Below are 20,217 nucleotides of genomic sequence, written 5' to 3'. Positions count from 1 at the left end.
TCCCCACACCACACATAGACCTAGGGGGCCGAGGCAGGCGCAAAAATACAAGGAAAGGTTCGTCCCTAAGAGATATTCCACCTTTCGTCCTTCCTTCCCTTCCCCAAGTCTGAGAGATAGGGAACCTTAAATTAAATGAGACTGCTTCTTTCTCCTCTGCCAAAGGCAGCCATGCCTCTCCTACCTCTCTGCTCTTCTATGCTAGGCTCTTTTGAGCGCTGGAAGGACAAAAGAGGTAGGACACCTAGAACGGCTGAGTTTAGAGGGAGAGAGGTGGGGGATTGAGAGCTCAGAATAGTGATCACATCCCTTGTGGGAGAGCTCTCTGGATGGTGGTGAGCGCTATGAATCTGTCTAGCTGGCACCAACCTGCACAGAGGGAGTGGATGCACCTACCCAGGCTGGAATCTGCAGCAGCCAGGACCCTGACAGACTCTTCCAGTCAAAAACACGTTCCAGCCCAGAACAAGCAGGTTATGGGTGTGGTCACTCCTGACACCGCTCAGCAAGAACTGGTTGGGGGAACAGGCAGGTTCTGTTCCTACTCACACAGCCTCTTACTCACCCCTGGCAGCCAGGGAGGAAAACCAAGCCATGCTTCCCCTTTCCGAGTTTCCATCGGGGCAGTGATCTCATCCCGCCTTCACAAGAACCCAGCAGAGACCATCCTGCCCAGCTTACAGATGAGAACACTGAGGCTCACAGAGGTCAGGAGGCTGAGACTGGTCCAGTGTCATCCAGCAGGCCTGAGTCTGAGTCAAGACGGACCCTTGACGCTCTGAAAACCCAGGACCCTCGACACTCTGAAAACACAGGATCTGGGGCATAAGAAGACTGGCAGAAGGGAAAGGAAGTGGGCTGAGTGCTGCCCGCATCCCGCCCCCCTTCCAGCCCAGCCTGCCTCAGACAAAGACTTCAAGCCCACGCACGCAGGAAGGCATCCTAGGACACAAGCTCTCCTCTCTTTAGCTCCTAGGACCCAATCTCTCCTCTCTTTAGCTCCGCTCAGCACTCCTGACTTGCGAGGAATCCAGGTGGAGTGTCTTGGAGCCCGTCTTCCCACATCACTGAAAAAGCCTTGGGTCTGTGGCTGCATCTCCTCTCCGTGCTGCCCTGGACTCCGAGGACCCACTGCCCCACACACAAGACAGAGCAGCAGGGGCCCAGAGTCCAAAGCGGGAAAGCAGCCGGAACCAGCTGCCTCCTCTTCCTCCCAAATCTCGTTCAGTGCGCCACTGTGTAGGCTCGCCTGTCTGGGATGTGCGTCTGGAATATTGCGGTGCATGTGTGGCTGCAGTGCAGCTGATGGCGAGTGTGGGCAGACTCTAGAGGCTGCATCTGAACTTCTCAGGCGGGAGTGTGAATGTAGATGGCAGGGGTTTGTGTCTGTGACTTGAGACTTTGCACAGAGAATGTGGGGCTTGTGTAGCTGCAGTTCAGCCCCACAGAGCCTCCCCCTGCAGCCCCTCCAGCTCAGAGATCCCCCACAGCGAGGGCCCCATCTGCCGGAGGCTCGGTGACCTGTGTCAAATGAGCAGGCGCTCGGTCACACTCCAGAGCCTGGAGGAGGTCTTGCCACTCTGGGAAAGCCCGGGCAGCTCCTGGCCTGGGGGCAGTCTGGGCAGGAGCCCCTGCTGGGGAGGGAGGCCGGGGAGCCTCTGAGACTGGCGGCGGCCTGGCTGGGAGCTGTCCTCCGCAGACAAGGAGAGTGAAAAAAAATACATGAAAAGAAAGGGCTTTCCTGCTTCCTTCGAATGAGTGAGGCCACTGACTCGCATGGACTAAACTCAGGGCTCGGTACAGCCCCTTCCTCTGCTTTCTGATCCGCTGTGCAGATGGGTTAGTTCCTACAGGATGTAGGTGTCTGTGTGATGCGTGGGGTGGGCCTCTTTGTATCTGTGCACTGGGTGGGAGAGTGTGTGCTCATGTTTGTGAACACACGAGGGTGTGCCCATCTGTGTGAATTGGCGTGCCAGCTGAGAGCCTCCATGCTTGTCACCCGAAGGGCCTGCAGGTCCCCTCTATGTCTATGTTGCTGAAGGAATGCCTACTTGAGCCGACTTCAGCCTCTGCATGGGTTCTGCGAATGTTCCTGTTGAGACACATGCCTGTATTTATCATTGTGTGTTGATTTGTGTGGCTCTGAATATCCAACCTAATGATGGGAGTCCATGTGTTTCTATTATGAATCTGAATGTTTTGTCTCCAGGCTAAATTTCATGTGTGTACCTGCAGGCTATGCGCTTGTGTGTGTGTGTGTGAATGCACATCTCTTCATATGCCTAAACCATTCTGTGTCTGCATTGGTCAGCTGGCTGTCTGACTTCCGTGTTCTGGGTTTTCTCTGTGGTCTACGAGGGTAGGGCTCCTGGAGAGAGGAGATGCTCTGTAACAGGTGTCTCTGCCAATGGCCATGTCATAGCCCCCAGTGTCCCACCCAGAATCTCTAGGGGCAAGAGCAAAGGAGATGTCGAGACTTCCTAGGGGAAACTTAACTCTCAAATATAAGAAAATTGTGACTCAAGACCAAACCCATATTATTGTAGGAGATCTAAAACTTCCAAAGCAGAGAAAGGAATGTTATCCTTTCCTAGTTCACACTGTTGTTCACCCCAGAGCAGCATCTCATATTAAGAGAGGGCATCTAAATTACATGCTTTGTTTCATCCTTGCAGCTTCAGAGCAAACCTGAGAAGCAGGCATTACTGTCCTCATTTTAAGATAAAGAAACTGAGGCTCCAACAGGCAAAGCAAAGGGCAGGGGTACTGAAGGGGGGTAATGGGATTGGGACTGAGATTTGCTAGCTGACAAGCTGGCAACCTAGGAGCCTGGCTTTGCCGCAGCCACCCCTCAATTCAGCACAGACCTGGGGAACTCAGCTTCAAGAGTGCCAGCTGACCAGAGAGCTCTCTCTGTGAGCTCTCTCTGCTATGACGGCCAAAGCCGTTGCCTCCACACCCTTCCCATCCCACAGTCACAGGGAGGATGACGGGGAGTGGGACCTCCACACATTCTTGGCCCTCGGACGAACCTCAGTTCCCTCAGCTGTGCAATGGGAGAACAATCCCAGCGCTCACTCTCGGGGCTGAGAGCGGCAGGTAACGTGATGAATGAAAAGCGTTTGGTAAAGCACCCATTGCTCATGATGACCGTTCCAAACAACACGTGTCCACTGTCCAGACATTTCCCTTCCTCTGACAGAAACTGAGACAGGTTCATAGACTCACGGACCATCAGAGCTGGAAGGGAGTTTACCAGAGAGGTCACCGGGCCCAAGCCTCCAGAACCCCACTCTACAGATGAGCAAACTGAGATTGAGTTAGAGAGGGGGAGTAACCTGTTCTTTCACTGGGCACTAACAATAGAAACAGCGAGAGTGAAAAGTCCTTTCTGAGCCCTTTTCACTCACGTTGTCTTGTACCACCCTCTAACTTACCTTAGTGAGACAGGGGTGCTGCTTATGGTACTGTTATTCCCAATTTACAGGTAGAAGAACCAAGCCCTAGAAGACTGGGCCAGAGTTATTCTTGCCCAGGAAGACAGTAGCAGGTCCAGGTTGGAAGCCCAAGCTTCAATGTCACGCAGGTCTGGTTAGGGCTGGTGTGAGAGGGGACTTCGCTACAGGATTCCCAGCCTTGGTCCTACCTCCTGAGCCTGGGAGAGAGGCCAGGAAGGCAAGTGGACCAGGAAGTCCTGGGCTGCCTCAAGGTGACCACTTCCTGGGCCACAGTCCAGGAAAGCCCAGCATCCCTAGCTAGGTTCAGACACAGGGCTCCATCACAGCTCTTGCAGTGGGAGTAGTACCTAAGGACTCTGCTCAGGACAGTGGCCAGTGGCCACCCCATCCCTTGGGGGCTAGCCAGAGGCTGGTCCTAGGGCATTTAGGGCCTGGATGAGCACAGTCTGTGCCCAAGGATGACCCTTGTCACTGTCGACTCTGCCCCAGTCACCCCCACTGCGGCTGCCCCCTGACCCACCCCCCCATCACCCTTCTTCACACACTGAGGCTTTACTCCACAGTCCTGACTTGCCAGTAGGGCCCTAGCTGGGCCCCCAGCTCGGTCCTCCAATCTGGGACCCCCGGGGCCCTGGAATCTATGAATCCATTGGAGGCAAGATCAGGGATAGAAAAGAGGTGAACTGGCAGCTGGAAGACTCCCCGAGAGCCAAGCCTCAGCGTGGGGAAGACGTGGAGGCTACAGCTCATTCCACTCATCCTCCAGCCAGCGTGGCACAGAAGAGCTGATGCTGGGGTCCAAGTCCACTCAGGATCCTTCAGGGAGTCCTCAAAGACCTGGGGGATGAGTAGGTAAGCCACTGCATGCCGCACCTTTCCAACAAGACCTCTTCAGTCCCAGTTCCCTTTTCAGCAGCCCCAGGCAAGTGGGTTAAACTCTAGCCCAGGGCTCCCTGCAAGGCTGGACAGCTCCCAGCCTGCACGCCGGATTACTGAGGCACCAGCGCCCTTCCCCTTGTCCACGCCACTCCTCACCTAGAGCAAGTTTCCCCGGGGCGTGACCCCGCCATGACCCAGGCCAATGAGCCGGGCAGGCAGGAAAGAGAAGGAGCGAGGCGGCGGCGTGGGTCAGATACCCGTGGGCCCAGTGTGTCCACCATTCCTGTCGGCGGTGCTTTCCCGGAGCCACGGTCTCCACCTCGAGATCCTCTCACTCAGGAACCTCGGAATCGGCCTGGTTACAGGAGCTCCCGTCTCCCCACAGCATCGCTGCCGCCGGCCGTTCCGGCCCCGAGCCATCCGCGAGGTACTCACCTGGGCCGCGGCGCCCGGGAGGAGAGCCCGTGAGAGGCGTGAAGTCGGGGCCAGTCCGACTCTGCCCGCGCCCGACGGTCTCTCAGGGCGGCGGAGGTCGACGGAGTTGCGCTGGGCGGACTAGAGGGTGAAGAGGCAAAACGAGACGGGCCAGGGAGGAGCGCAGAGGAGAGCTCCGTGCCCGCTGGAAGTCGCGGGAGGCGAGGCGGGCGAGGTGAGCAGCCGCGCCGCAACCGAGCCGGGGACCCGCGCCGCCTGCCGCTCGCAGCCGCCGAGACCCGCGGGAATCCCGGCCCGCCGGCAGCGGCACGGCGGAAGGAGGAGCGCGGGGCTGAGCTGCTTCTCGGAACCCGAGCGCCTCCCGGAGCCCGCCATCCCCGCCACCGCCTCTGGCCACACGGGCGGGTGACCGGCGAGAATTCTGCTAGCTTGGAGCGTGGGACCCGCCGGGCTCGGAGTCTCCAGCGCCGGGGGAAAGTGGGGCCCACGCAGCCAGGACGAGAGGGGGTGCGGTCCCAGTGCCACCCCCGCGCCACTCCCCACGTGGCGGCCGCGCCCCCGGGGCGTGAGCGTATACGCGGAAGGTAGGGGGGCTGTGAATGAAGCCCCAGCGGCCAATCAGCATGGTCGGCGCGCGGGACCCCAGGAGTGAGGCCCAATGGCGAGCTCTGGGCGGCCGGGCCGAGAGGCAGGCGGGCAGGGGGGGCGGGGGCCGGGACCGGGGGGCGGGAGGCGGCTCCGCTGGCAGCCAATGGGCGGAGGGTGGGTGGAGCTCCGGAGCGCTGAGCTGGTCGGGCTTTAAGCCGGCGGAGCGCGGCGGCGGGGCCCGCAGACGGAGCGGAGCGGCGGCGGCGGCGCGGCGCGGCGCGGGGCGCGGGGCGGCATGGCCACCACCGCGCAGTACTTGCCGCGGGGCCCCGGCGGCGGAGCCGGGGGCACGGGACCGCTTATGCATCCGGATGCCGCGGCGGCAGCGGCAGCGGCGGCGGCAGCCGAGCGGCTGCACGCGGGGGCCGCGTACCGCGAAGTGCAGAAGCTGATGCACCACGAGTGGCTGGGCGCGGGCGCGGGCCACCCCGTGGGCCTAGCGCACCCGCAGTGGCTACCCACGGGAGGAGGCGGCGGCGGCGACTGGGCAGGCGGCCCGCACCTGGAACACGGCAAGGCGGGCGGCGGCAGCGCCGGCCGAGCCGACGACGGTGGCGGCGGCGGCGGTTTCCACGCGCGCCTGGTGCACCAGGGGGCGGCCCACGCGGGCGCGGCTTGGGCGCAGGGCGGCACGGCACACCACTTGGGCCCGGCCATGTCGCCGTCGCCGGGGGCCGGCGGGGGCCACCAGCCCCAACCGCTCGGGCTGTACGCACAGGCGGCCTACCCGGGGGGCGGCGGCAGCGGCCTGGCCGGAATGCTGGCGGCGGGCGGCGGCGGCGCGGGGCCGGGCCTGCACCACGCGCTGCACGAGGACGGCCACGAGGCTCAGCTGGAGCCGTCGCCTCCGCCGCACCTGGGCGCCCACGGACACGCACACGGACATGCACACGCCAGCGGCCTGCACGCGGCAGCGGCGCACCTGCACCCGGGCGCGGGCGGCGGTGGCTCGTCGGTGGGCGAGCACTCGGACGAGGACGCGCCCAGCTCGGACGACCTGGAGCAGTTCGCCAAGCAGTTCAAGCAGCGGCGCATCAAGCTGGGCTTCACGCAGGCCGACGTGGGGCTGGCACTGGGCACGCTGTACGGTAACGTGTTCTCGCAGACCACCATCTGCCGCTTCGAGGCCCTGCAGCTGAGCTTCAAGAACATGTGCAAGCTCAAGCCGCTGCTCAACAAGTGGCTGGAGGAGACCGACTCGTCCAGCGGCAGCCCCACCAACATGGACAAGATCGCGGCGCAGGGCCGCAAGCGCAAGAAGCGCACGTCCATCGAGGTGGGGGTCAAAGGCGCGCTCGAGAGCCACTTTCTCAAGTGCCCCAAGCCCTCGGCGCATGAGATCACAGGCTTGGCCGACAGCCTGCAGCTGGAGAAGGAGGTGGTGCGCGTCTGGTTCTGCAACCGGCGGCAGAAGGAGAAGCGCATGACCCCGGCGGCCGGCGCCGGCCACCCGCCCATGGACGACGTGTACGCGCCCGGCGAGCTGGGGCCGGGCGGGGGCGGTGCGTCGCCGCCCTCGGCGCCCCCGCCGGCCGCGCTGCACCACCACCACCACACACTGCCCGGCTCCGTGCAGTGACCCCGCGGGCCGGGCCCCCCGCCGGTGCGCGGCGAGGCGCCGCGCGGCCTGAACTCTTTTTGTTCGGTTGCTTTGGATTTTACAAAAAGCCCAGAAACTTTCGAATAAAACCAAACACCCGGACGACCCTCTCCTGCGAGCGGCGAAGACGGCCGATAGGCTGCGTCGCCCGAGCCCCGAGAGAGAGGAGCGAAGATCCGGAACGCGCCAACTCACCCCGGGCATCCTGCCCGCCGCCTGCTCCCTGCCCCCAACCCCTCGACGACCCCCGCCCCTGCCCCCCCGGGCTGTTCGGGGCCGGATCCCGGCAGCGGCCTCCCCACAGCGACAGGTAACGCGGTACGGGGTTAGGGATTACCCGGGAGAGAGGACGGAGAGGAGAGTTCCCCATCCCTCTCCCCGGCGCGGATTCCCGAGCCTGAGTGTCGAGGGTGGGGGACTGTCACTTTATTCGCTCCACGCCTCTTCTCTCTCATAAGGATGCGCCCCATCCCCCTTACCTTTCCTCCGGGCTTGGTTTTTTACAGTTTTTATTTATTCACGGAGCCTCTCGGCTCCTGGGGTCCTTCTAACTCCGCCCGCGCCCTTAATTTAAATCGCTGTATACTGTATTTATCGGGGCCCCGGAGGGGAGGCCGCGAGAGCCGCGTCTGTGTATAAAAGCAGGAAATAGCCAAAGCTTTAATCTAGCCTAATTTATTTTTTCCCCTTACCTTCCCCTACCCTACCCCAAAAAAGCAAAATAAAACAAAAAACAAACAAAAAAGAAAAACTAACAACAAAAAAAAATTCGAGTGTTCATTTTTCGTTTCGTTTTATCCGAGCTCCGGCTCGGTTCCCGGCCACGCTGGAGGGGTCTGCGCTCCCACGCACACGCAGATGGGAAGGGGCTTCTGCCCGGCTGTAGACCGACCACCGCACAGCAGGGCCCCCACTCCCCGCGGGGCCCTGACCTCCCGGCCACAAACAAACGAAACTTGGAAAAGTTGGAGATATTTTTTAACCAGCTGTAGAAATAAGCCGTTCCCTGAGAACCTTCTGCCTGAGTCCCTGCAGCTTCCGTCCGCTCCCTTTCAGCCCCCTGGGATGCGGGATGCTGGAGGAGGCCTGCAGAGAAATTCCCCAAATTTGGGGTGAGGTGGGAACCATGTAAATATGTGAGATATGTACACACTGGCGGGGAGAAAGAAACATTTTGTGCTTGGTTTTTATTTTTGGTTTTCCGGGTTGCCCTCCCTCCCCATACTAAAGGATTTTGTACACCCACTAATCCGAAAAAGATATTTTAATATGATTTCCAGATTTCTGATCCATCTCTATTTATTTTCTGGATGTGTTTGGAGCTTCCCCCTTCTCCATTTCTTGTTCTGTTTGTTACCGTTTGAATTTAAATTTTGTTATTTTATCTTTATTATTTTTTGGAACAATGTTTTGGTGCATTCTCTTTGTATCTTTATTGCAAAAAAATAATAATAATGTAGACTGGGAAGTTCCCTTTATATTTATGTTATAGTAAATATTTTATTACTCACATAAACATGTACCCCAGGGCTGTGTCCTGTCCTCTTTACTACTAGGGCTGGGTTGGTTTGTGGGTGATGGGATGGGATACCCCGACTCACCTCCCCCAAAGTTCTGGCCTCACTCTCTTGGAGGAAGGTGACCACACAGACCTTCTTCCAGGCCAGTATCGGTGCTGCTTGTTACTTGGGCAATGGTTGAGCCCCTGCCTCAGATGAGTGAGGTTAGGGAAGATGAAGCTACCTCATGTCCCCCACCCCACCCCATAAACAGACTATCCTGGGACCAGACCAGGGCCTAAGACACTGCAGACACCACACCGAATTTGGATCGGCCATTCCTCAGTCACAACTCAACTCCTCTTCTGGGCCAAGGAAGAAGCCTGCCTCTCTCGACCTGGACCACCAGCCGGGCATCTTTGTATTCCCCACCTCTGACTTTGCACTCCCCAGGTGGGATCCAGGCCAACTTCATCATTCTGGGTCTTGGGGCAGTTGGAAGCCGAGTCAGGCCCCACCAGCCCACCCCAGCTGGCTTTCCACCTGCAAACAAACAGTACCCAAACCTGCCTGGATCCACTGGGAGTTCTAACAGCTTAGACAGGGGTCCTGGGGGAATTGAATGGCCTGGGCAGGGACCCCCGCCAGTTTGCGTGGGCAAACCTGGTCCTACTTCTATGCAAACAAATGACCTGCCCCAACTTCTCTTGGGGAGGAGTGGGGGCAAGAAGAGCTGTGCCACCAGAAAGCCCTGGCATCGCCTCTCCAGGGATGGGTCCCCAAGGGAACCCCCGCTCCCCAGGGAGTGATGCTCCAGCCTATAGGAGGACTCCCGGGCTGTGCAGTCATGACCTGGGGAGGGAAGCAGACATTCTCAGACATCCCCCTGTCAAGCCTTAAACACAGCCTGCCCCCCTCCCCAGAGTCAGGATGGGGGAGGCAGCTCCGGGTTTCAGGGCCAAAGCCACAGACTATCTGTGTCCCAGTCAAGCTCTTTCTCCTTTAGAGCAACTCCTCTTAAAAATACTAATCAAACGGCTCTTCCTGTTTCCTCCGTAGATGCAGTTCTTTTCCCTTCTCAGGAGAAACCACATGAGGTTTCTGTCACTCTTCGTGGAGACAAAGCTTGAAGGCACAAGCTGGGGAGAAAGTTGTGTCCCTAGTGAGGGTATGTGTGTGGCCCCCTCCCACCAGGGAAGTTGTCCAAGCCCAGGCCTGTGAGAGGCCTTGGCTCCAGCCGACAATATCTTGGGCGCCCGGAGAGGTGCTCCCAGACCCCCAAGTTGGCTGTCTCAGGCGGGCTGGGGCCTCAGGATGACTTGTTCGATGCTGAGGGTTCCAGGTGACACCCTGGGCTCTGCCCCTCAATCTCAGGAGAGAGTTGTCTCTGCAGAGGCCACCAACCAGAGGCCACCATGGTTTTCAAAGGCTCAGCCTCTCACAGCTCTTTTTTTTTTTTTTTTTTTTCCTCCCTCCTTAAGTCCAGCCTAATTAGTGATTAGCCCTGCCGTTGGCACCCGTGTCCCAGCCATTCCATTCCCCAAACCGGCAGGCCACGGAGCCTCCCCAGGCTTCTTACAAAGGAGGCTGGAAACTTTACCTGCCAGTTGGGTGACACCACGACCGACGGGAGCCGCTGGTCACCCCACCTAGGCCTCTCATTTCCTGCTCCACTAACTACGGAACTTCGAAGTAGTCCCACACTTCCCCACACTCCCTCCTTGTTTCGTCCTTCCTGGATTTGTCCCAGCCTCGGGGCCCTGAAATGGAAGCGAATGTAGCTCAGAGCTCCCTGCCGCCTGAGCTGCAGCAGGATTGGAGGTTGGAAAGGGCGGCCAGGAAGACGGGGCCCTTCCCCGGCCTCTGCCTGCAGCTGACACCCATTGATTGATTGATTTCCTAATTGTCTGCTTAACCCCGTCTAAGAGGGTGGATTTATTATTTAAGCAAGTCAACTCAAAAACAGCAAAACAATGTGGCCCCCAAGATCTAGCAGCAGCTGAGGAGTAGAACAAAAAGATGAAAAAAAAGTGGGAAAGGGGATGGAAGAAAATATTCCACTTGGCGAGTATTTTGCCTAATGAGACACCAGCCTGGGACAGCTACCCGGTAACCCAACCCTTGGTCACAGAAGGCCCCTGGGGGCTCCTTCCCCTAGTCGCCAGCCTGGGATGATGGTAGGAACCACAACACATCTTACTGTATAAGAAAGAAACCATAGGAAATATGGAGAAATACCTTTCCCTGGAGTCTTACTCCCTGGATAAAATAAGAGTTTAGGAAAGGCAGTCGGCTGTGAGCTTGACCGCGGCTTTTTCCCTCCCATGTGTGTGTGGATCTACCTGCTCACTCCTGACAGCTTGAAACTTCCTTTCGTTCAAGAGAGCCAGCTGTCCCTAGCATTGACCTCCCACGAAGCCCAAGCTTTCCCTAACAGATTTGGGATTTTCTCATCCCATCTCCCTCCCCTTCTCACTGGAACAAAATTATTTTCTAAGATCACGCAACCACAGATTCTGGTAGCTAGAGAGAGCATCCCTCTCCCCACGTGAGCCTCTCTGTGTTGGGGTACAAACGTGTGCATGTGCCACTGTGTCTGCAAATCCATAGCTGCTCCCAGACATAGGAGGGGTGAAAGAAAGTCCATGCTACATTGCCGATGCTTTGAGCTGGGACAATATTTGCAGGGTGGGGGGTGGCTAAACTGGGAAGAAGGAAGGTGGCCACTGTGGTCGCCTGTGATCATCAAGGCGCACTGGGATGGTGCCCGGCCCTGAACTTCAAGGACGCCTGTATTCCCCACCACCACGTGCCCCAGGAAGTTGCACTGGCATCAATGTTGCATAGCTTAGGACCTGTGCAATCATCCCTTGACCCCAAGACTCAACTGGGTGTCCACAGGACTAGCTGACCCCCACCACAACTGCCCACTTAGGGCTCTTTAGAATTGAGCCTCCTCTGGAGAGGCTCTGGGCCGACAAAGGGGAAGGTCAAGCCTCTAGTGACACACCCAGGCCCAGGCTTTCCCCAGCAGAGCTGGAGCTCCTGAAAAGAGACTCACCTGAGCAGGGGGAGGAACAAGAGGAGGCTGGTTACTTGGTCTGGCAGCTGCCCCCGAGCTTAGGGAAGGGGATTCACCTGGAGCCTCTGGCTTAGTGACCCAAAGCCAGAGGAGCCGTCAATCCTGTCCCTGCTCCGCATATGTGAAGGCCTTGGAGTTAGTGTTTGGCCCTCCATTCTGGGCTCCCCTTGCCGCTTGGGAGGCCTCCGTGTGGGAGGACTGCCCTCTATTGGTCCCTGAGCTGGGACATGGCGGCAGTCACCAGGGCCACCTCACAGCTGAGCATACCCCCAAATCAGCATCAAGCTGGCTACTCTACAGAGGGTGCCGGGTAGAGCAGAGGCAACTTTCACCTCCAATGGAAGCGGTCCTGTTTCACACGCACAGGCTTGCCCGTGACCCTTCCTTCCCCATCTACTACCTCGCCTGCTTCCACAGCCATTCTCGGAAATTCTCCATCACAGCTACCTCCTCTGTCTCTGCCCCACTCACACCTATTGCTACCACTCCTCCTCTCAACCGGCTAAAACCCTGATGCACACTCTGCCAGCTTGCTGACTCACGTGTGCTGACACTCTCGGGCACACCCGTGCCACCGTCTGGCCAGCTTCGCGGCCTCTGACACCGAGCTCTCCAGAGTCTCTGGGTACCTGCACCTGTGCTATTTTATTTGCCACACGCAGCATCCTTTCCATCCCTTGGCGGGGTCCCCTCCTCTCAGGATTTTCAAGCACTCACCCCACTTTCCAAACACATCCCTGCCCATCATTGTTCCCAGCTCCTCCCAGATCTCGCCTGCTCCCTTCAGATAATTAAAGTTAGGCTGTGTGTTTGTATGTATGTGTGATCTTATTTTTTAAACACACACCCCCACACATACATATGCGTGTATATATACAAACACACACAGCAATTAGAACTATCCATTCCTGCCATCGTCCCTCCTGTGCTAAAAACATGTCCCCACATCACCACACCATGAACCCAGCATCAGGTAGTCACGGGCTCCTGATCTCTCCCTCTCCCTCTCTCTCTCTCTCTCTCTCTCTCTCACACACACACACACACACATACATGCACACATACACGCACACAGGCACACACTTTCACACACCCACCCCCAGCTCCCTCCCTGGTGTTTCTCCAGGGGCATGACCTACCTCCCACCCACCTCCAGGGCACCTGAATGGGCTCCCCTCAGCACCAAGAACCAGGAGGATTCTGCCTCAACGGCCCCCCACGCGCACACCCGCAGTGGACATGTCTCTGGCTGAGCCTGACCAGGGTGGGTCCGGGTATTATTAGGCTGCAGAGACAGCGCGGAGGCATATGGTCTCGTACACAAGAAATAATGTTCATGTTAAATCAGACCTCATGCATAATGCATGGTGCCTCATCTCACATTATTTTGGGTGTTCGTCAAAATCAGTGTTCTTTCTTGTGAGGGCTCCTGAAAGGAAGGGGAAAGGGCGTTTGCTAATTGCACCCGCAGCCTGGACCAGGGAGCCAAATGTGCCCTGGGAGCCTCCCTCTGGCCCCACAAGTGGGTCTCATCCCTCTGTCCCCTCTGTCTTTCCACATGGAAGGAGGGGCTGACTTGGGTTTGGAGCAGGCGTGAGGCCCCATGTTATTTTTATTTCTTTTCTCTCAGCTCTCTTGTCCCCGGAGGGTTCCGGGGAATAGCAGTGGCTTGTCGTCCGCACACCCGATTCATTTGCCGTTTTATGAACTCCCCTTTGATTCATTGCCTCCCTAAGTCAATGATTCACTCCTGATGGCTTTTCAGAAATCCTTCTTCAAAGGCTCCAGATTATTCAGCTCTTAGCAGGAGCAGACTGTGACCCTGCACTGCTATGGCCCTCCCTGCTTACGGTTGGAAATTGTCACCATCCTCGCCTTTCCCCAGGGCTGGCCAGCCTGGAGAGGAGGAAGTGCTCCCTCCATGCAGAAGCTGCTAGAGTTGACCTCAGCAGCTCATGGACAGACCTGGCCCTCTGCCAAAGCCCCTTCCTGCCACTGTGGGTTACCTGCCTTTTCCCATTGTCATCAAAATCCCTGGGGATGCTCTCCATGTCTCAGGAGAGGCAGAGAGCAGAATAGTGAAGCAGAGGGGCTGTGGGACCAGATAGATCTGGGTACAAATCCTGGCTCCACCTCTTATCAGCTGTGTGACTTTAGGCCAGCTCCTTACCCTTTCTGTGCCTCAGTTTTCTGATACGGTGACAATGGCAGTCCCTACATCATAGAGCTATTTTGAGGATTAAGGGACATGAGGTACACAGAGTGCTCAGCATAAGTAGGTGATGGATGAATGAAAGCTGTTTTACTGTGGGGCCTGGGTAGGGCATTGTACAAAAGCAAGGGAACAGGGAAGAAAACCAAAATGTAATGAACTTTTACACGGATCCCACTTCGCCCGGGGCACTCTGACATAATACTTATCTGTGCACTGACTTTGTATTTTCTTTATCTCACATTAACTATTCCTATTTTGCAGACGAGGAAGCTGCTGCCCAGAGAGTCTGAATGACCTAACTAAGGCAGCAAGACTAGTTAATTGTAAAGCCTGGAATAAAACCCATTTTATCTGACACACAGGTCCATGTTATTTTTATACTCCCTGCTGGGGCGAACAGCAGTGTCCAGTGCTTGGGGCATGTGCCCAAAGCGGAGGGGGTTCTAGAACTCAAGACCGGGCCAGGGAGAGAAGTAGGGACCAAGGGTATTAGAGCTAATTAGATCTGCTCCCTTCTCCACCACCGTGAAATCAGGTAAATCCCATGAGGCTCAGGGAAGTTGGATGAATCACCAAGGTCAGGAAGCCTTCCTGATGTGTCGATTCAGAGCACTGTGCACTGAGAAGCTACATATAGTGGCTAAGAATGCGGACCCCGGCATCTGCCCAGGCTTCCGTCCTGGCCTCACCACCTCCTACCCATGGGACCTTGGGCAAGCTACTTATGCTTTCCATACCTCAGTTTCCTCATCTGTCAAAAGAAGACAATGACAGTACCTGCCCGGTAGGATTGCTGTGAGGATTAGATGGGAGATGATATACATAAACACTTAGAAGAGAGCCTGGCATACTGTAAGTGTGCATTAGCTATAAAATCAACTTTATATGTACAATATATATTATTGTTTAATTGCTGGGGCTGAAGCAGTGCAGAAAAATAATGCCTAGTGCTTTTTCTACCCCCAGAATTATTTTTCTTCATTCTCAAAACCATTCTGGGAAGAAAAGTTCAAGCTCTCCATTCCCAGTCCACAGATGAGGAAACGGAGGCCCAAGGATTTTGAGGGACTTGCCCAAAATGACACAGAAAATTAGGCAGGTGCAATCTCCTAGCCTGTTCCCCACATCTGACTCTTTGTGGCAACCCCATGCCCCCAGTAATGTGCTCTGAGCCTCTTCTAAGTACTAAGGCTCTGTGCTGGGTTCTGGGCAGACAGCACCCAGAGGGTCAGGGAAGGCCCCACAGACAATGGTACCGTTAAGCTAGGTCATGAAGAATGCGTGAGGGCTTGCCTCTGGGCCTCCTAGCTCAGGGCCTGATCCCAGGGAGATAAAACCACTCAGCCCCAATGCCCTCAGACCCCACTAGCTCCCCCTTCCTGAGGCTTCATGCCTCTTCCTGCCCTGCTCAGGACACTTCCACACACCTCTTTTGATCCCAACACAGAAGATTCAACTCAGGGTCAAGGCCCCTAGACCCCGCGAAGCCACCCACCATGACACTAATCTAACTATAGATTCCTTCACATTCCAACTCCTGCTTATACTGCAACCCTGCCCAGAGGCTGACCACCAAACCATGCCACAGGGCATCCCAGCCTAAAAGGCAGGGGCCAGGTACCTGGCTCCAGGCCTCACTCTACTGTTTATCTTTAGTATGACCCAAGTTGGGTCATTTGCCATCTCTGGACCTCAATATATGAAATGGGCATTCCCTCGTTTACCTACATCCATCCTACATCCATCCATTCGTCCATTCACCAACCACCCATGCACCCATGCAACCATCCATTCACCCGTCTACCCACCCATCCTCTCATCCATTCATCCATGTACCTCTTCAACCACCCACCCATGCAATTACCCAACCACTCACAATCCATCCACTCATCCAATCATACAATTCAACAGGCCCTATGTTGAGAAGCAGGAACAGACCAGTCCCCCTGTCTTTAAAACGCTCCTGGGTTAGCCTCTTCCCTTTCCTACCTCTCAGTCATGTAGAGTAGGCATGTGAGAGCCCAAGGGAGATCATTGTTTGGGAGGAAACAATGAAATCCACTGTTACATCTATGAATCTTTTGTGTCAGAGCACTGGGAATCTCCATGCCCCACTCCTTTCTTCAGGGCCCTACAGAAGATGTAGCCAGTATAGCCTCTGCATGGCCCAAGGACTCCCCTTAGCTCTAAATTCTCATTCCAGGGATGCCAGGTATTGACCTAAACTAGAGAAATTTCAAAGCAAGTGATGGAGAGAAAGGCGCTTGTGGATATAACTTCTGCCAAGGCTGAAGATCACCACTGGAGCTCAGTTTTTCTACCAGAAATGGCAGCAGTATCTCAGCACCAGAGAGATATGGGGAAATGTTCTGGACCCAGGCCTGTCCCCACCTAGCTGTGTGACCTTGGGTAAGTCCCTGCTATTCTCTGGACCCCAATTTCCTGACCAGTGCAGTATGGGGGGTGGTCTACGGGGTCCTCCCAGCTCTGAGGTGGTCCCTCTCCATCCTCACTTCCCTTCCAGCCTGGGTGGGCCTGCCCCTCTGACAATGGGGCCTCTCTGACCAGCCCACACATGAGGAGGAGTACAAGATGACGTGGCTGGTGTCCACAGCCCTGAGTCCTCTGGCTGTTCAACCCCGCCCTCTCCTGACACAAACAACCCTCAGTCACCTCCCCCTCCCACCCCCCAGAATCTGGGCATAGCTGGGGCTTGCTATGCCCTGGTCACCCCATGAATCACCCCTCTATGGTCCCCGGGGGAGTGGTCCAGGGAGCATCCTACGCCCCATGCGGGGTGAGGGCCAGAATTGCGGCCCTCAAGCAGGCAGTGTCCACAGGAACAATGGAGGCCTGTGGCCGGCAGCCGGAATGCAGCCATTGTCCTGCCCTGGCCCCCAACCCCAAGGCCTCAGGTCCCCAGGCCGGGCAGGCTGGCGTGGGTCGGTGCATCAGGCACTCGTGTGCTGCTTCCCCTCTTTGGGCAGGCGAGCGGGTGGGCCGCCGGGCCAGAGCCCACCTCCACACCCCAGCTCACAAAGGATCCCATGCACAGGGTGAGGAGAAGCGAGACAGGACCCAAGGAAGCCAAGCCGTCCTCGGACCCACCCATCCCTAGGGTACTTGGAGCAGACTCAGAGAAGGGGCCTCGCAGCTCCAAGACCCAAGCTATACATCACAGTGGGGAGGGGGACCACATTAGAATAATGCAGGATTAGAGTGGGGTTGCTATAGCGACGTATTAGGGCAATACATCTAGGGAGCCCGGCCCCTTGGTGATGTATGACTCTGCTCAGCTGAGGGGAGCAGGGGGAGGGGACATTCCCGCCCCTCCTAGGGGAAAGCAGACACCGAACATGCTCTTCATTGGGGGAGAACATCTGCCTTGGACTCCAAAAATAGGTTTCTCAGAATCCTGTCAAGACTGAGAGAGATGCCCTGCCAATCCAATCTCCAACAACCCCACTGGGGTCCAGGCTCAGCTCAGCTTCAACCCATCCCAACTCCAGCCTCTGCCTCAGCCTCTGTCTCAGCCTCTGTGCCCCACGCCAACCTCAGCCCCAGCCTCCATCCCAGGCCCTCCAGGCTCTCTCCTTTCTGCTTCAGTGCTAAGGACCATTCCCATACTAGCTCCCCAGCACCCAGTGGGGTCAGTAGGACTATATGAGGGTGGGGGAGGGGCAAAGAAGGAGGGAGGGAGGGAGGAGCGCCCAGAAATACCCATCAACCAAACCATCAAAAGTGTTAATTTGAGAGGAGCCTGGAGAAAAAGGCTGAGGGCACCCATGCTGTCCCCTTCTCACCCACAGGCCTCCCCAAGGCAGCATTGGGGCACCCCACCCCCACCTTATCCCAGATCTGGGAATTTAACTTCCTTCTATATATACGCCCAGGGCCACCGCTGGGGTATTAGGGTGGACTAGCCCTAGAGTGAAACTTGGATGAGGCTCCCAACAAAGGAGACCATGCTAAAATATTTTCATGTGATATTTGTAATATTGTGTGACAAAGTCAGACCATGAGATCCCTTTCAAAGTGTTATATCAAGTTATTTGTACTGCTTGCCCCATCTCAGAGCACCCCCCCACCCCATGCTCAACCCTCTGGGGACTTCGGGAAAAGATTCTCTTGAAATAACCTGCTTGGCTATATCCACCTTGATGAGAAGAGGCAGGACAGATAACCGCCTCCAAGAATCACAGGAGCGAGGGAGGGATAAATTAGGAGGTTGGGATTAACATATACACACTACTGTACATAAAATAGATAATCAACAAGGACCTACTGTGTAGCACAGGGAACTCTACTCAATAATCTGTAATAACCTATATGGGAAAAGAATCTGAAAAAGAATAGATACATGAATATAACTAAATCACTTTGTCGCACACCTGAAACTAACACAACATTGTAAATCAACTATACTCCAAAATAAAATTTGAAATGTTTTTAGAAAAGAAAATGCTTTAGGACCTTTCCTAGCTTCTCAAAAAAAAACAAAAACAAAAACAAAAAAAAACAGTCATAAGTGCGAGTATAACCCTATCCCCCATCTCTCTGTATCTTGACTTTCCATCTGTGTTCACATGACTGCGTATTACTCTCATTTTGTGTGTGCCTCCTCACTGAACGGTATTTTTTAGTTAATTCAATCGATTACAATAATTACACAACGGCCCCCAAATTCTTCCTTTTTCCTTTGGAAAGTAACGCTCTGGCCCTGTGCCGGGGAGCGGGGGCGGGGGGGAGGGGGGGCGCGGGTGTCTCCAGCCCCAACTGGAAGGTGCTGACCTCGACATCCCCAGCTCCCACCAGAGGAGGGCATATGTCATAAGACGAGGCAGGGTAGGAGGCGTTGCCTTCTGTGTGCACACTCATGCACCACCTGTGCCCATGAACACATGTGGGTAAATACACACACACACACACACACACACACACACACGCATACACTTTGGCCCTACCCTGGTGTTATCCCTGCAATGGAAGGAACTTCATCCATTATTAGAAAGAACCCATGAAGGGGGTCACTGTCCTTCGTCCTCTGGGAGCCTCCTCGCTCACACTCACGTAGACATACATGCTCACACGCCACATACGCACACACAGAGCAGTGCGAAGAGGAAGGGAAGAGAAAGGCCAAAAGAAGAAGGTAGGTGAAGACACTGCATGTGCCCAGAGGGCAGCTCCTGGGATGGGGGCGGCAGGGTGCCTGGGGTGCACTGAGTGGGAGGGAAGCTTCGTGGCTTCCTCTCTTCCCCAGCCAGCGACCAAAGGTCAGCCCAGGCGGCTCAGCCACGTGCGGTCCACCCACCCACGTCGGGTCATGTGAGACCAGGACCAAAGCCTCATCAACACGCCATTGTCCTCCAGAGCCCAGCCTTGTGCTGGAGGGAGCAAGCCCCCTCCAGCCCAAGAGCAGTCAGTGCCCCTCCAGAACCTGTGGATCCCTCCTGAGGGGACCCTCTCAGCCCCCGCCTTAAGGACAGCTGCCTGACGCTCAGGCTAATGCTATCCTCTTTGGGGCCTTCCGTCCCCTTCTGAGAAATGGGAAGGAATCAGCTTTCCACTTGCACTGAGAGTGCCTGGGGTGGGAGTAGTGAGTGAGCAGGGGGAGGAAAGGCCCTCTTTCTCATATGCCCTCCGAGGGGTGCATATACCACCCCATGCCACCCCCCTCCCCGCCCATTCCCCACATACTGTGGAGGGGAGAGAGAGTAAAGCAGAGAGGGCCCAAGAGTTGCCCTGAAGGTCATCTTGCACGTCAGCACAGGGATGGGCCCCAGAGCCCCTTGCGCCCTGGCTCCTAGCCTGGACCACAACACAGGCTCCATTGACTCCTGGGCACCCTCTTTCCCAAGATGCACGCAAAGCTGTGGGCTCGTGGTTCCGGCCCACGGGCCCCTGAGTCCCACAGGGCTCAATGGGGCCTAGCCCCACAGGACTCATCCAGGAAAAGAGGCCAGAGCTGGCTGGCTGGACGGTGTGGGTGGAGGCAGCTGCCAAGGGGCTGGCAGGAGAGAGGGAGATGGCAGGGATGGACACTGCACCTACCCAGAATCTCCTCGATCCAGGCTATTGGCCCTCATGGCCAACCCCTAGGCCCTGCCCTACCCAGTCCGGAGTGGAGTCAAAGATCTCTACCCACCCCTAATCCCTGCTGACTCCTTGCAAAAACAGGGACCTCTGCCCCAACACTGAGACTAAACCTAGGGCAAATCCACCCTGGCCCACCCTCTGTCTCCTATAAGGGAAGTCAGGTGGAGAAGGATGGTTGTGTCTGCAGGAGGGGGATCAGAGGAAAGCTGGGCTCCTGTAAGGGGAGGGCTGCCCCAGCAGGATGACAGAGAGATGATTAAACCCACAGAGAAGATTGATAAGAGAGCTAAACAGCTGCAGCT

General features: G+C 56.4%; 1 protein-coding gene across 1 annotated transcript; it reads left to right on the top strand.

Annotated features, from left to right (window-relative positions):
• Positions 1-5,606: 5,606 nt before the first annotated feature.
• POU3F1 (POU class 3 homeobox 1) lies at positions 5,607-7,730 on the top strand. The gene has a single exon (XM_032649349.1). The coding sequence runs from the start codon at positions 5,656-5,658 to the stop codon at positions 6,997-6,999; it is 1,344 nt and encodes a 447-aa protein (XP_032505240.1). The 5' UTR covers positions 5,607-5,655; the 3' UTR covers positions 7,000-7,730.
• The last annotated feature ends 12,487 nt before the right edge of the window (positions 7,731-20,217 follow it).

This window comes from Phocoena sinus, chromosome 1 (genome assembly GCF_008692025.1).
Source record: "Phocoena sinus isolate mPhoSin1 chromosome 1, mPhoSin1.pri, whole genome shotgun sequence".
In the NCBI taxonomy this organism is placed as follows: domain Eukaryota; kingdom Metazoa; phylum Chordata; class Mammalia; order Artiodactyla; family Phocoenidae; genus Phocoena; species Phocoena sinus.
The sequence above is the reverse complement of the archived record's forward strand: the minus strand, read 5'-3'. Positions and strand labels throughout refer to the sequence as shown.

Excerpts from the sequence above, each read along its gene's own strand:
- POU3F1 (XM_032649349.1), top strand. The coding sequence starts at position 5,656 with ATGGCCACCACCGCGCAGTACTTGCCGCGGGGCCCCGGCGGCGGAGCC.